The sequence below is a fragment of the Lissotriton vulgaris genome, chromosome 2_1, assembly GCF_964263255.1.
Source record: "Lissotriton vulgaris chromosome 2_1, aLisVul1.2, whole genome shotgun sequence".
Classification (NCBI taxonomy): Eukaryota; Metazoa; Chordata; class Amphibia; order Caudata; family Salamandridae; genus Lissotriton; species Lissotriton vulgaris.
In genome coordinates, this window is record NC_141687.1 from 1,799,244,808 (window position 1) to 1,799,259,191 (window position 14,384).

Genomic DNA, 14,384 nt, shown 5'->3' on the forward strand with positions numbered 1-14,384 from the left:
TGGATCCGAGCTTTGGGTTGTGCCAGCCGGCTTGTTTTGAGGTTTTGTTGATTTTTGCCGGCTTCAGCGGGGTGACTCTGTTGGTGCATTTATTGATCCTGGCATAGAAGTTGTGGATGGCCTGGTCGAGATCTGCTGACGTTTCGGATGGTGTGGAGCTGAGTGTCTGAATCCATGGGTCTTGGTTACCTTGCCCCAGCTATGGTGGGTGCGGCTGTGGTGCTTGATGTGCTGGACGTGGGAGATGGTAAAGTGGCCGATGGTATGGTCAGTTCAGGTGAGCTCTGTAATGTGGGTAATTTTGATTCTGTTGCTGGAAGTAAAGATGGTGTAGAGTGTGTGTCTGGCTTTGTGTGTGGGTTCGGTGACTAATTGGGTGAGTCCAATGTTGTTGAGGTTCTCCATGAGGGGGTGGAGTTGGAGTTTGAGTTCTTGGTGTTGTTGATGTGAAAATCGAGAACACAGAGCAGGACGTAGAGGAGGGAGTCAATGGCAAGCGGGCAACAAGGTTGGGGATTGCTGTGCAGAAGGCTGGTTAGGGTCCCGGGGGGTCTGTATGCAAGAGTACCTCTTATTGTGTTCTTAGCGTCCATTTGTAATCGGACACTGAGGTGTTCCGTGGGAGGCGTAAGGTCGTCGTTTGTGGCAGTGCATCGGATGGTTTCCTTCAAGACTATGCTGATAACCTGTCATCTTTGTTGATGCAGTCTCGGTGTATCATCTTGTAGCTGTCAGGAGTGGCTGTGGCAATGTCTGGGTTTGAGGTGGGGTTGAGCCACATCTCAGTGATGAAAGCCACGTCTGACACAAAGGTGGAAGTGGTGTACCAGATTTCCGTGGCATGTTTGCTGAGGGGTCAGGTGTTGTGCAGGATGCACTGGAGTGGTTCCGGGTTGTTAGTGGACTTCTGAGCCAGACTGGTACCAATGTTTGTAGGAGGAGAAGCAGCAGTGTTGGCAGGTGAAGGGTCCTTTGGTAGAACGCAAAGAGGACGTGAGCAAGCAGACGTTACAGCTTCTGCGGTTCAGGATTCCTTGGTGGTATAGCAGCAGATGTTGGGAGGGCCAGGGGTCTTGACGCTGGGTGTGGTCCAGGCTCAGATTGGCTTAAACAGGCTTGCCTGTGGCATGCCTGTGGCATTCCCGTTACGTGTAGCAGCCTCCATAAGTAGTCCTGGGATGAGGGAGGTTGTCTCGGAGAGGCAGGAGGGAAGGGGAGTAAGAACAGCATCACAGCAGGAAGAAACAGCAGGAACGGGTGGGGGCACATCAGCAAAGCGCAACTCAATGACATCAGTGGGTCAACAACACTATGTAGTACCAATGACCAAATTACAACTAAATTAGACCAAATTAAAGCCAGTAGATAGGAATGAAAGCAGGGGGCAAATAAGTAAATAAATGACTAATTAAGCTCCAACACTTGAACAGGCAGACCTATGAGCAGCTGGCTCGAACTGGGGGCAATGGAGGCTAAGAGCGCGATCACAGACTTGGGAGAGGTGTGAGCGGCAGCGGGAGAACAGCGCAGTGACCAGGGGTCAAGGGCTAAAGAAAGCAGCCCCTGGGACGCATTCGGCTTCTTTAATTAGGAAGAGGGACTTCTTGTGGGACTTCTTGTGGGATTAGTCTCTGACAATGCTAAGCAGCACAGCCACACTCCAACAGAGACGTTTGACATAGTAGATGGCTCCATTTTTTAAATCTATGACCTTCAATTTGTTCGCTTTGCCGTGCTTTTTTACTTGACTTTCAACCATGCTGAACAGCAGACGTGCTGCTATTCAACATGACTAAAAGATAGCACCAATAGGTCTCGGATGGTCGAGACCTGTTGGCCTTGCCAATGCTTGTTTGTTTTATCAAAGATGTACTGCTTACGGAGTCTCCTACCTCCGAGTGCAGCTGCAAAAAGAGTCTGTTGAGTACAAAACAGTCTCAAAGTTATCATGGAATGTTTCACTCAGACAGAAATCTCAATACAAATCCTACAATATAAACCAGCATACATATAGCCTGAAAATGTACTGAGAGGATTTATGCCATATTGAAAGTAAAATTAACTTAACAATGTACTGAACTAATACAAAACAGTCATAAGGAGTTAGTGATTCCTGGTCCTCCCCAATGTCTTATGGGTCCATCATCAGTACAGGTGTGAAGCTGTTCCTCAAACCTCATATATTGTTGTGGAAAGGCATCTTCGTACTATTATCTAAAGTATGGATGAGCAGCTCCATGGTCTAGCTTGGGTTTATCCACTCTGCGCTAGTCTTGTAGCAAGGCTACAGTTATGGATAAAAATATTGCCCAGAGTGTGCATGGTGAATAATCTGCCATTGACTTAACCTGCTGGATTTTGATACTTCACGTGATCCACGCAAATGAATTGCATTAGTGCCTTGGTGGTACAAATATGTTACTGAACATCTGCAGTCACCTTCTTACAATGGATAAAGATAAGATACTTACTAAAAAGAGAATCAATCAATCGATCAATCAATGACGTATAAAGCGTGAAAAATCACCCGTGAGGTAACCATGCTTTTGTCTTATGATTGAATCGATTAACGTCAGTTGAGTTTACACAATTCTGTACTAGTTTGAGGAACAACTTATTTGTTTGTAAGTGTCCTGGTGGTGGTCCTGGAAAACACTTTGGAGGGGACAGAAAGGCTCTTTAGGGCTGTTTTGTCTTATTTCTGTAAATTGCTAAAATTATTTTGTGATCAATATAATTCTCAGTATCTGTAAAAAAAAAAATATATATATATTTTGCAAGAATTGGTTAAACAATTCCAAGTTATGTGCGCGACACTGGCGATTTCCTGGTAAAGATCAAAGATTTGGAATGGCAAGAGGACATGTTGCTCATTACATTGGATGTAGAATCCCTATATACAAGTATTGGACACACAGAGGGATTAAGGGCTACTAAACATTTTTTGGATACCCGATCTGCTGACTTTTATGAACATAACAAAGTCATTTTAGAACTAATGAATTGGTGTCTGAATAATAATTACTTTGCCTTCGGGAAGGAAATATGGAGACAATTATGTGGCGTGGCCATGGGTTCCTGTTTCTCCCCCAGCTACGCGTGCTTGAACGTGGGCTGGTGGGAGGAACAGGTCCTAGGCACTACGCATGCAATATGGGTGAGAGAAAAAATTGTCAAATACCTAAGGTACATTGATGATATTTGTATTTTGTGGCAGGGTAGTGAGGAAGAGGCGAATTTGTTTATAAATGAAATTAATGCTAATTCGCTCAACCTCCATTTTACCTCACATGTCAGCGCCCACCAGATAGAATTCCTAGATATACAGGTTTATGTGGAAGGCAACCAACTAACATCCACGTTACATCGCAAACCTACATCTGGTAACACCCTTTTACACGCCTCTAGTCTCCATCCCAAGCACACCATTTACAGTATCCCTCTGGGTGAAATCCTAAGAATCAAGCGCATTTGTAGCTCTACATCTGATTTTAACAAATGTGTTAATGACCTCAGAATTCGGTTCCTAGAACGTGGTTACTCGAATCATATTTTTAACCAAGCTTTGGCCCAAGCAAGGTTAAGAAGCAGAGAGAGTCTGTTAGAGACACCTGACCCTGACAATGTTGAGCTATCTATTGTTTCCGATACGACAGTTAATACTTGTCCCAGGTTTATCACGGCCTATAGCGGTGATGAATATGCCATCAAAAGAATTATTTAAAAAAATTGGCCCATTATTCTAACCGATAACATCTTGAGTTCTACCTTACCTGCTAAACCTGTGATAACATATCGTAGGGACAGAAATATGGGCATTTCTCTAGATGTTGGCAGTCCTGAGTTAAAACAAAAGGATATTTGGTTAAAGGCCAAACCTGGATTTCGGAAATGTACTCACTGCAGGGCCTGTAAATTTGGTGAAAATAAAACACACTATCGTACACCATTTTGCCCCAGTGAGATTCCAATTAAAGGCTGCTATGACTGTAAAACGGATTTTGCAGTCTATGTTCTGACGTGCACCTGTGGACTACATTACATCGGCAGTACGAAAGCCCAGGTGCACGTCAGAATTTTGCAACACCGGAGGGCAATATTGCACACTGATCCTTCCTATCCTGTAGCTCGCCATTTTGCTGCTAAACACAATAAAGATCTTAATTGTCTTAGATATTTTGTGATAGGATCAGTATTGCCCTTACGGAGAGGAGGCAATAGAAAGTTGTTATTGCGAGAACTCGAAACACGCTTCATTTTAGAGTTCGACAGTAAATGGCCGAATTGCCTTAATAATACTGAAGATTTTTACAACTTCTTGTAAAACACTAGGAACTCTTTAAATGTATATAATATGAATCATTTTGCCCCTCTCCTGGGATCAGCCTTATGGAATATTTTGATGTCAATCTCTGCCAGGCATATCTCTCTATTTTTAATGAGTAGTCAGGTTCCCTGTTGCTCATTAGGACATGTTGTAATTAGTTAGTTATTTACTTTCTAGGATTTCATGAATTGATAGATAGTCAGGTTCCCTGTTATCTATCAGGGTCACTCAATACCTATGACTATATGCACTTTATTATGTATATTAATATGAATTGATTTCATAATTCTGTGTCATTTTTCTATTTTGCGCCGCCCATTTACCATTTTAAGATCAATGGTTTTTTCATCCTTCCCTCTATTTATCACATTTTATCACTATTTAATTTTTATATACATTGTCTGTTATGTTCTTTTAGGATAATAACATTATGAAATCAATGTTTTTAGAATTGCATTTTTAGAATGAAAGATAGTCCCTGATTTTATGACGGGTAATTGATTGTTTTTTCATAGTGCATTCTTTGATATTTTACAACATGTATTTCAATGTCTTTTAGAATATACAGCTTGCACTTTATTTCTAGCCTCTTTGCACACTAGGCAAGGTTGTCCTAGCTTTTTTGGTTGTTATTATTAAAGTTCCGTTAGGCCTTATATTTGTTGACATAATTCAACTTTATTCTGACATGATGTTATACATATCAGTATACTGATTTACGCTATCTTTTGATGATATGTTTGATATGGTCAAAACATTTAATGTTTACACGATTTACTGGATTTAACCAGTTATGATATTAATTTTTGGAATTTATTCCGAGATTTGATTGCCTTGTATAAACATTTATATGAGTGTATACATTGTGCATTTATGCCGGAAATGTTATGTTTCAACAAACATTTGTTTTGTTTTGTACATTGACTGAGATAGTCTGTTTTCCCTTTCATGGTGGTCACATGACCTTTCAGGGAAGAGGGCTACAGATGGGGGAACTTTAGCACTTTAAAAGCACTGTAAAATTCACTAATGCCTTGCATGTGAACAAGGGCTGCAAAGCCCGAAACGCGTCATGGTTGGTTGGTTAAGGGAAAAACTGGAAAAATAAGAAAACTTACCTGAAAGCTGTGGTCTGTCTCCTGCTTCGCCGGTCCTGTTGGATTGGAGGTGGTTTTACGGAGTTACTGTCGATATATATATATATATATATATATATATATATATATATATATATATATATATATATATATATATATATATATATATATATATATATAGATATATATAGATATATATAGATATATATATATAGATATATATATCCAAAAGAACTTCCCAACGCTTGAGGCGCCACTCACAAATCGTGTTCAAAACCTTCTTTATTGGCAGGTTATGCAGGTAACCAATATCGCTTGCAACAGCCAAACTGCTCTCCAAACATTTTTCTGGCTACCAATCCCTTGATCACTGGAGCCCATGGGGTACAAGGCTGCATCTCCTTTCACGCCGCACTCGCAGCGTTCAATTATAGTCCTGCCCTGTGGGCGTGCCTCCCAGCTGCATTGTGGTCATTGTGGTGTGGCAAAATTACTCCATAGTGGTATACAGCCCAGCCTTTCCATTCGCTTTAATACCTTTAGTAGGTTGCTGTAGAAAGAGACACTTGGGTCCCTGCTCGTACATGCTGCCAAAGCGGTCACGTTGTTCCAAAATGCGCTACACCATTCACATAGCGCTGGAGCTGTTGATTAGCAGCGGGGCAACTCGCAACCCTGGGCGGGGCCGCCCAATATGTCCAAAAGAACTGCCCAACGCTTGAGGCGCCACTCACAAATCGCGTTCAAAACCTTCTTTATTGGCAGGTTATGCAGGGAACCAATATCTCTTGCAACAGCCAAAACGCTCTCCAAACATGTTTCTGGCTACCAAGCCCTTGATCACTTGAGCCCATGGGGTGTACAAGGCTGCATCTCGTTTCACGCCGCACTCGCAGCATTCAATTATAGTCCCGCCCGGTGGGCGTGCCGCCCAGCTGCATTGTGGTCATTGTAGTGTGGCAGAATTACTCCATAGTGGTATACAGCCCAGCCTTTCCATTTGCTTTAATACCTTTAGTAGCTTGTTGTAGCAGTGGGGCACCTTGCGACCCTGGACGGGGCCGCACAATATGTCCAAAAGAATTGCCCAACGCTTGAGGCGCCACTCACAAATCGTGTGGCGCCTCAAGCGTTGAGCAGTTCTTTTGGACATATATATATATATATATATATATATCTGCTCCAAAAGCCCCCCACACCAAGGAAGGAAGCGGCCGCACTCGCATGGTCAGTTGTAAAGGATTAATTTATTGCATATTGTGTGTATATATATATATATATATATATATATATATCATCATTTCCCTCCTTCAAAGAAAGAGGCACACTGACTCTGGCTGGATTGCTGTAATTTCATTTAATATGTGAAACAGCACGAAGGCATTAGGCGTCTTTTTCCCAACGTTTCTGCTTCTGCAAGCCTTGGTCACGGGAGGAGTCTCTGACTTTCAAATGACCCACGTGATTCTTTTAATCACCGCAGGTCGTATTCTTTTGCAGAGAGCGCAGGGGGAAATACATTGACATTATTAAAGGGAAGCGCTCCAATTTGCGCAGAAACGTTGGGAAAAGGACGCCTAATGCCTTCGTGCTGTTTCACATATTAAATGAAATTACAGCAATCCAGCCAGAGTCAGTGTGCCTCTTTCTTTGAAGGAGGGAAATGATGGTATTTACAACTGGAAGCCCCGCGCCAGCCTCACTGACCGCCCTTCTGGGTCCCGGTTCAAGTTGCGAGGCAATCTGTGTGTGTATATATATATATATATATATATATATATATATATATATATTTTGACCAATGACTTTAAATGGTGGTTTGATTCTGTCACTAACGTTGCACTGACGAAGCCTGCAAAGGCGAAACGCGTCTGCAAGGGGTGAAGGGGGGTTCTGGTAATTAAATTCTGGAAAACGGATACCAGTGTGCCGGCCTTTCTTTTTTCTGATACCGCATGGATGCAGAAAACGTGTAGCTGTGTATAGCATCTCACCAGCGCTGACGGCTTTGGCACCCGTGGAGCAGAGGAGCGACGGCGGTGATTCGAAACCGTGCCTGAAACGACTATGACCGTTGGCCCCGGGGAGAGATGAGCGGAGAATCGTTATAAACATCGGGACGAAGTACAGCAGCGTATGGGCTTAACTTCACACGCAAGCGGGAACAAACAAGCTTGCCGATCCGAGACGGGGACACGCCAGCTGGTGCTGACGAATACCTTGAACGAGCGGCAAGCCGGGTGAGTGAACGCCGACCCAATTGCCTTAAACATACGCTCAGCCCCATCCACGAAGGTTCCGTGAAAGTTTACCAGACCCCTAACTATAGTGACTTCGTCACCACCCCTGCGCTTTAAAAACATATTCCTAAAGTGAAATAGTGCAAGAAGAATATGTCTAATGAAGATGGTATCCTGGGAGAGAGAGAGTCAGCCGCAAACTTCATGTTTAGAAGCACAGCCACTCGACAAACACAGTCAAATAAAACAGCTACACCAACTGCTCCAGGAAGCACGCTAAAAACACTATTTTCAAGGCTAGAAAAAACGCAAGAAAGAGAAATTCAAAAATGGTGGGAAGCAACTTCACTGGAGAGGTATATAGACTGTGGAAGAATACCTAGAGGACTGCGCATCTATACCGTTCCTTCATATGAAAACCCTGACCCTGCATTGCTCAAAGATTGGGCGGAGTACACGGCGGAGTCAGCTAAAGGAATGGTAAGGATACTAATAAAGTATGCGTGGAGTGACAGGGAAAAATGTCTCCAGGAAATAAAAGATATTAAAGAACTAATATCTAAGGAGAAAGACTCTAAAGAAAAAGAAGAACTGAGAGATACCATGACAAAAAGGATTAAGAACTACGAACTGACTATTCGAAAACGCAAACAATCCAAATTCCTCAGAGACGAGCAAGACTACCTCACAGGGAGAATCTTAACATTCGCCAAGAAATTCGATGCCACAAGGAAGCGCCTGGCGCAGACGAATGTAAAACCAACTGAAGATGAAACCGAGGAGTCTGAAGTCTCAGAGGGGGAACAAGTGGAAAGTAATACAGAGAGAAATGAGTCAACTGAAGATCCTTTTTTCGACGAGTTCGAAGTCATCAAAGAGACCCGCCTCCGCCCACAACTACGAAACCACCCACCGGCAGCTCAACAAAAACAAAGAGGAGGACGCGGAGGGGGAAAAGAAGCAAGAGGTGGGGGCCAACAAGCAGCAGCATCCCCAAGAGTCACCAGGAGCGGATTGAATCGCAAGAAGCAAGGGACGAGCAAGACAACAACGTCATAAACCTTTCAAAACGAGTACTAACGGATGACGAGATCACCATCCTAAAGAAGGGTTTAAGCTTCTGTCTGGCTAGTGACCACGATCCTGTAAAAACACGGATAGATCTTTTCAAATACACGCGGAAACTTAAATTCAAAAAAATCTTTCTCCAAAAATCTGAGAATGAAATGACAACAAGAAATCTTATAGCTTCCACAATAGATCCAGACATAACACTATCATGTGAAGAACTGGCAGATGCTTTGCTGATACCAACTCAAGAACCAATGTCGAATACCAACATAGATGTGACTCAATCACAGAGCAATATAGAACAAAAACGTGATCCAAGTCACTGGAAAAATACATCAAAAAAACTACCAATCTCCAGTTATGACGCAATAGATCTCTTCAATGAGGCAGTCCTAGAAGATATAGATAAAGTTGCATCCTGTACAAAAAAACAGATAAACCAAAAGTCATCTAATATAACAAAGGGAGAGTGGCAAGCGATCAGATCATTAAAAGAGGACACCTCGATCGAAATTAAACCTTCTGACAAAGGAGGGAACATTGTCATCTTTGATCGAGAACATTACCTAGCGGAGGCTCACAGACAGCTGAAAGATAGAGAATGTTACACTCCAATAAAAAGAATTGAGTATAACAAGAGCATTTTGGCCTTTCACAACATGTTGGACGATTGGCAAAAAGAGGGCATGCTAACAATGGACGAAGAACTTTGGGTACATTTGTAAATAGCTGAAATATTGGGTAAATAGAGTAGACTAAGGAACTGAACAAAAGAACATTTCTACTTTCCCAACTAGTATGCTTTTGATTTTCATGCCTTTTTTCTGTCTTGCACTACGTTAAGTTTGCCCATCCAGGGCTAAATAATGAACTCAAAATAATGAACGAAATTTGAGCTAATGTAAACGCTTCATTTCTGTTTATTATATTTTCACTGTGAATATGTAAATGATACATAAAATGAATAATAACGTTAACTGTTTTTAAATGAGCACTATGCACTTTCACGTTATCACCTTGGATAAGTCATGGTATCTGTGGTATTTGCACGTTACAAGATGGCGCCCACTACATTTTGAGAAAAAAATTGTCCTTTTTCTATTCGATTGTAAATGCAATTGACCAATGACTTTAAATGGTGGTTTGATTCTGTCACTAACGTTGCACTGACGAAGCCTGCAAAGGCGAAACGCGTCTGCAAGGGGTGAAGGGGGGTTCTGGTAATTAAATTCTGGAAAACGGATACCAGTGTGCCGGCCTTTCTTTTTTCTGATACCGCATGGATGCAGAAAACGTGTAGCTATATATATATATATATATATATATATATATATATATATATATATATATATATACTATAGCTCCGGTGGCAGTACTTTATAATTCTAGAGCAACTATATATATATATTATATAATTATAAAGTACTCTCACTGGAGCCATAGTTTTTGTTGTGTTCGCGGTTGTATAACAGAACACTAATTCAGTGAATTCTCCTACAAAATAGATAGAAGAGGATATTTGATGTTGCACTACGAGCTGCTGCAGGCAGTAGTTACTTTATATTAAGTATCCCGAACTCATCCAATTGTGTTCTTTTGTGTTTTGAAATCCATGTATGCAATACAAAATTACCAGGACCAGGGTCAGCGGACTCGATAATTCTCGCCTTGGTGCCTACTCTAACCAGGGATCACACTCGGCAACTCTGGGCATTAGCTTGCCTCATCTCCACAACGGCCCCACCAGACCGCCGGGGATGCCTGGTTTCACCTTGGAGATACCCAGTAGGGACCATCTTACAGGGAAAGCCAGGACGGGTTCCCCAGCGGTCTACAGCGCGGAGATACCCCCATGTGGGGTGATTCAGGTGCTTTACAAGACATCATTACATTTTTACATCATTACAACCACAAACATGTAAATATAATTTCAGGTCTAGATGAACTATTCACACCTAATCCCGGGACAACATAAAAACGCTAGGTGTGCTTTGAATTTTAGGATATTATCAGTGTGAAAAATGTGAGAATATATTCATGTATTTGAATTTTCTATTAAACATGGCTTTACTTTTTTTTTAGGTAACTGTCACTACGATTGGATACGGAGACAAAGTACCTCAAACATGGATAGGAAAGACTATTGCTTCTTGTTTTTCTGTTTTTGCTATCTCTTTTTTTGCCCTTCCTGCGGTAAGCTGCTTTTCGATCCTTTTTATTCATTCACCCTGCTGTTAGGAAAATATCTGAAAATCATTGCTCACAGTACTCGCGATCTTAATTTCATATTTGTGAAATGTTACACGAAAGACTTGCATTAATTAATTTGTACAATATATTTTATTCTTCTAATCCTGCAATACTGCAAACGTCTATAAACACATTTATTTGTAAATATGTTTTTTTCGGCTACCTAGAAATGTGAGCATCTGTTACTGATATTAATGGGTGCAGGAAATAGTTTGATCCTGGTCATGCAGTACCGGGTACCAGGTGGTCGAGTGAAGTACTGCGAGTTATTAGTGCTGTGTTTCGTGTGGCTGTTGTAGGTGGTGGTGTAATACTGCAAGGTAGTAGTAGTCCATTCGTGGGAGGCTTTGTGATGTGGGCGTAATGGGATGTGGGGGTGTTTGTGTGGCAGCATTGTGGTGAAGGCTGGTATTGCAGTGATTGAGGAAGTTGGCATTGTGGTGCGAGGTGGCTGCACTGTTGTGTGATGTTATAGCAGATAGGGTGGAAATGCAGTGGTCAGAGTGACAGTGTGTGGGTGGCATTAGGTGGTACTCTAATGGCACTTGGGCATGTGTGTGAAAACTGCAGTGTTATGCAGTCATGAGGAGGTGGAGTGTTGCTGAGGATGTTAATTTAGTGCTGAATTATGTTACAAATATTGTGTGTGTGTGTGGGTGGTAGGGTCTTGGTGTGGTGAGTAGAATTCAGTAATGTGAGGATAGGCTGGAGAGAGAATGTGTGGTGCATGGGTAAGGGCCCATTTTGTGATGGTACTGTTACAAATGTGGTGTGATTTGGTACTTGAGCATGTAGGCAACCATGTGTTGATAGGTGGTGTTTATACAGTACCTATGTTTGTTAATTATGGCCTGGTGGGTGGCAGGAACTTGGTGTGGGGGTGGCAGTGATGTAATTTGATGTTATAGTGCAGTAATGTGGGACTGTAGTGTATTTGTGGTTTTGGGTCAGTAGTTGGTGGTCGTGCAGTGTGAGTGTTCTAGTTTCATGTTGGTGGAGGTTACCAGAGAGGCATGTTGATCAAGGCTAGCACTGTGGTGCTGGAAGGTGAGAAGGTAGATAGCACAGTGACAGTAGTCTCTGGTAATAGTAGTGCAATACTTTGGCATTAGTTCAGTGAAATTAAGAAGGGTGCAGTACAATGCACAATATGTGGAGATGGTTGCACAATGGATGGCGTAATTGTGATAGTATGAGATGACAGTGCCATAACAGTGCCATAACAGTAGTCATGTTTGAATCACAATGCTCTGATAATGATGTCCATGACATTGTGAGGCATGGTAGTGTGGTGTTGCTAATACAGTACCGTGAGGTGATAGCATTTTGGTTTGTAGTGGTAACGTGGTGCTATGGGTGTTAAAGCAGTTCTGAATGTGAATTTAAGTATTTTAGAGGATATGATGGTATGCAGCAGTTTTGTGGTGCAGGTTTGCTAGTGCCTTCTTGTTTCTATGTATCCCTGTGTTGTTAGATTGTTTGCTGTGGGAAGACATGTGATTACTTCGATATGGGATAGAAGTGGAGTGTTCAAGTGGTTGTGTTATACAGTGGATGTTATTAGTGTGGTTGGGAGTGGTACTCTGGTGGTGGCAGTATGGTAGGTCATAATCTGAATGTCTGAATATAATAGTGGCGTGGCAGTGCCACTATATGTTCTCACTGACTCATGTAGTGCCACTTTCTTTGTTGAAGTAATGGTACAAAGATGATATTTATCAATATAGGTGTAGTCAAACATTAGTTCAAAAATGTTCTTTTTTTTCTTTTAAAGGGAATCCTTGGCTCTGGCTTTGCCCTCAAAGTACAGCAGAAGCAAAGACAGAAGCATTTCAATCGCCAGATTCCTGCTGCTGCTTCCCTTATTCAGGTGCGTGGTCAAACGCTTTTCCTTTAGTTGGTGATTAATTGTTGTTGTCTTCTACGTAGTGATACGAGCCCTGGGAGGTCCTGCATTTGGGTGGAATGTTTAGGATGTAACACTGGGGCTAGAACTGAGAGATTCAATGTAGAGCAGGTGGAGGAGTAAGGTGATTCTGGTTAATGCATGCGTTGTGGCTGCTCTTATATATATGAATAAACCTTACTTGTGCAACTTCGTGGGTGTCCTCGTTACTACAGCCTTTTAGCGACAACCAGGAGTTGAAGCAGCCGCGGCATTAGTGAAGTTAGTCCCACTGGGTCTGTACTCGCAGCATATCTTGTTTTTGCAGGTGTCTATTGCCTCCAAGCTGTGTCCTCCGGATGTTTGGGCCAATTGTTGAAACATTTGTAAGTACTGGAGCGGGTCGCGCTTGTGCTCGAGCTGTGGACTGGAGCGAGCACTGGAGTGAGTTGCGCTCGTGTTCATTTGGGGCTGTTGGTGGGAGCAGAGCATACATTCTGAGCACGCCATTGTGCGTGACCTTGTTTACTTGACGGGGCCAATTACTCTGGCCTTTTATGGGCGGCCCTGACATATGTTAGTGATACGTGGGCATATAAGGCAGGGTATAACTATGTGTGGCTGTGTGGGGAAACCTGTTTGCTGTTTGACGTCGCCCACTGCCATTCGCAACCTCAACAAACCTTGGGGAACCACGGAGCCTGCAGCTGACCCTGTGAGAAATCACCCGCTTGTCTCCCGCTGACCGACGCTCATTGATCACCTGGAGCGAGGCAGCCGGTAGAGACGAGCGCGAGGTGGACCACAACCCCCAGAGTGCTGTGCGGTCTGCCGCGTTACTGCTCTGCGCCAGGAGGCGCTTAAAAGCGTCATCACCCCCATTGTGGAGGGGGAAACCTTTTTGCTGTTTGACGTCGCCCACTGCCAATCGCAACCTCAACAAACCTTGGGGAACCACGGAGCCTGCAGCTGACCCTGTGAGAAATCACCCGCTTGTCTCCCGCTGACCGACGCTCATTGATCACCTGGAGCAAGGCAGCCGGTAGAGACGAGCACGAGGCGGACCACAACCCCCAGAGTGCTGTGCGGTCTGCCGCGTTACTGCACTGCGCCAGGAGGCGCTTAAAAGCGTCATCACCCCCATTGTGGAGATGGAAACCTTTTAGCTGTTTGACGTCTCCCACTGCCATTCGCAACCTCAACAAACCTTGGGGAACCACGGAGCCTGCAGCTGACCCTGTGAGAAATCACCCGCTTGTCTCCCGCTGACCGACGCTCATTGATCACCTGGAACGAGGCAGCCGGTAGAGACGAGCGCGAGGCGGACCACAACCCCCAGAGTGCTGTGCGGTCTGCCGCGTTACTGCTCTGCGCCAGGAGGTGCTTAAAAGCGTCATCACCCCCGTCTCGCGGGACGCGAGCGGGACGCCCGGGGCTAAGCCAGGGCAAAGGGCGGGCCCTCTACGGTCAGAGGAGGTCGGGCCGGGCCCCCCTCTTTCTCTTTGATCACCGAG

At 43.5% G+C, this 14,384-nt stretch overlaps 1 protein-coding gene across 1 annotated transcript in view; it reads left to right on the forward strand.

The window, feature by feature from the left end:
• The window catches only part of KCNQ1 (potassium voltage-gated channel subfamily Q member 1), a 1,043,019-nt gene that overhangs the window by 685,896 nt on the left and 342,739 nt on the right, over positions 1–14,384 (forward strand). The window contains exons 7-8 of the mRNA XM_086957849.1: positions 10,818–10,928; positions 12,760–12,855. Of these exons, the coding sequence (XP_086813975.1) occupies positions 10,818–10,928; positions 12,760–12,855 (207 nt within the window). The remainder of the gene's footprint in view (positions 1–10,817; positions 10,929–12,759; positions 12,856–14,384) is intronic.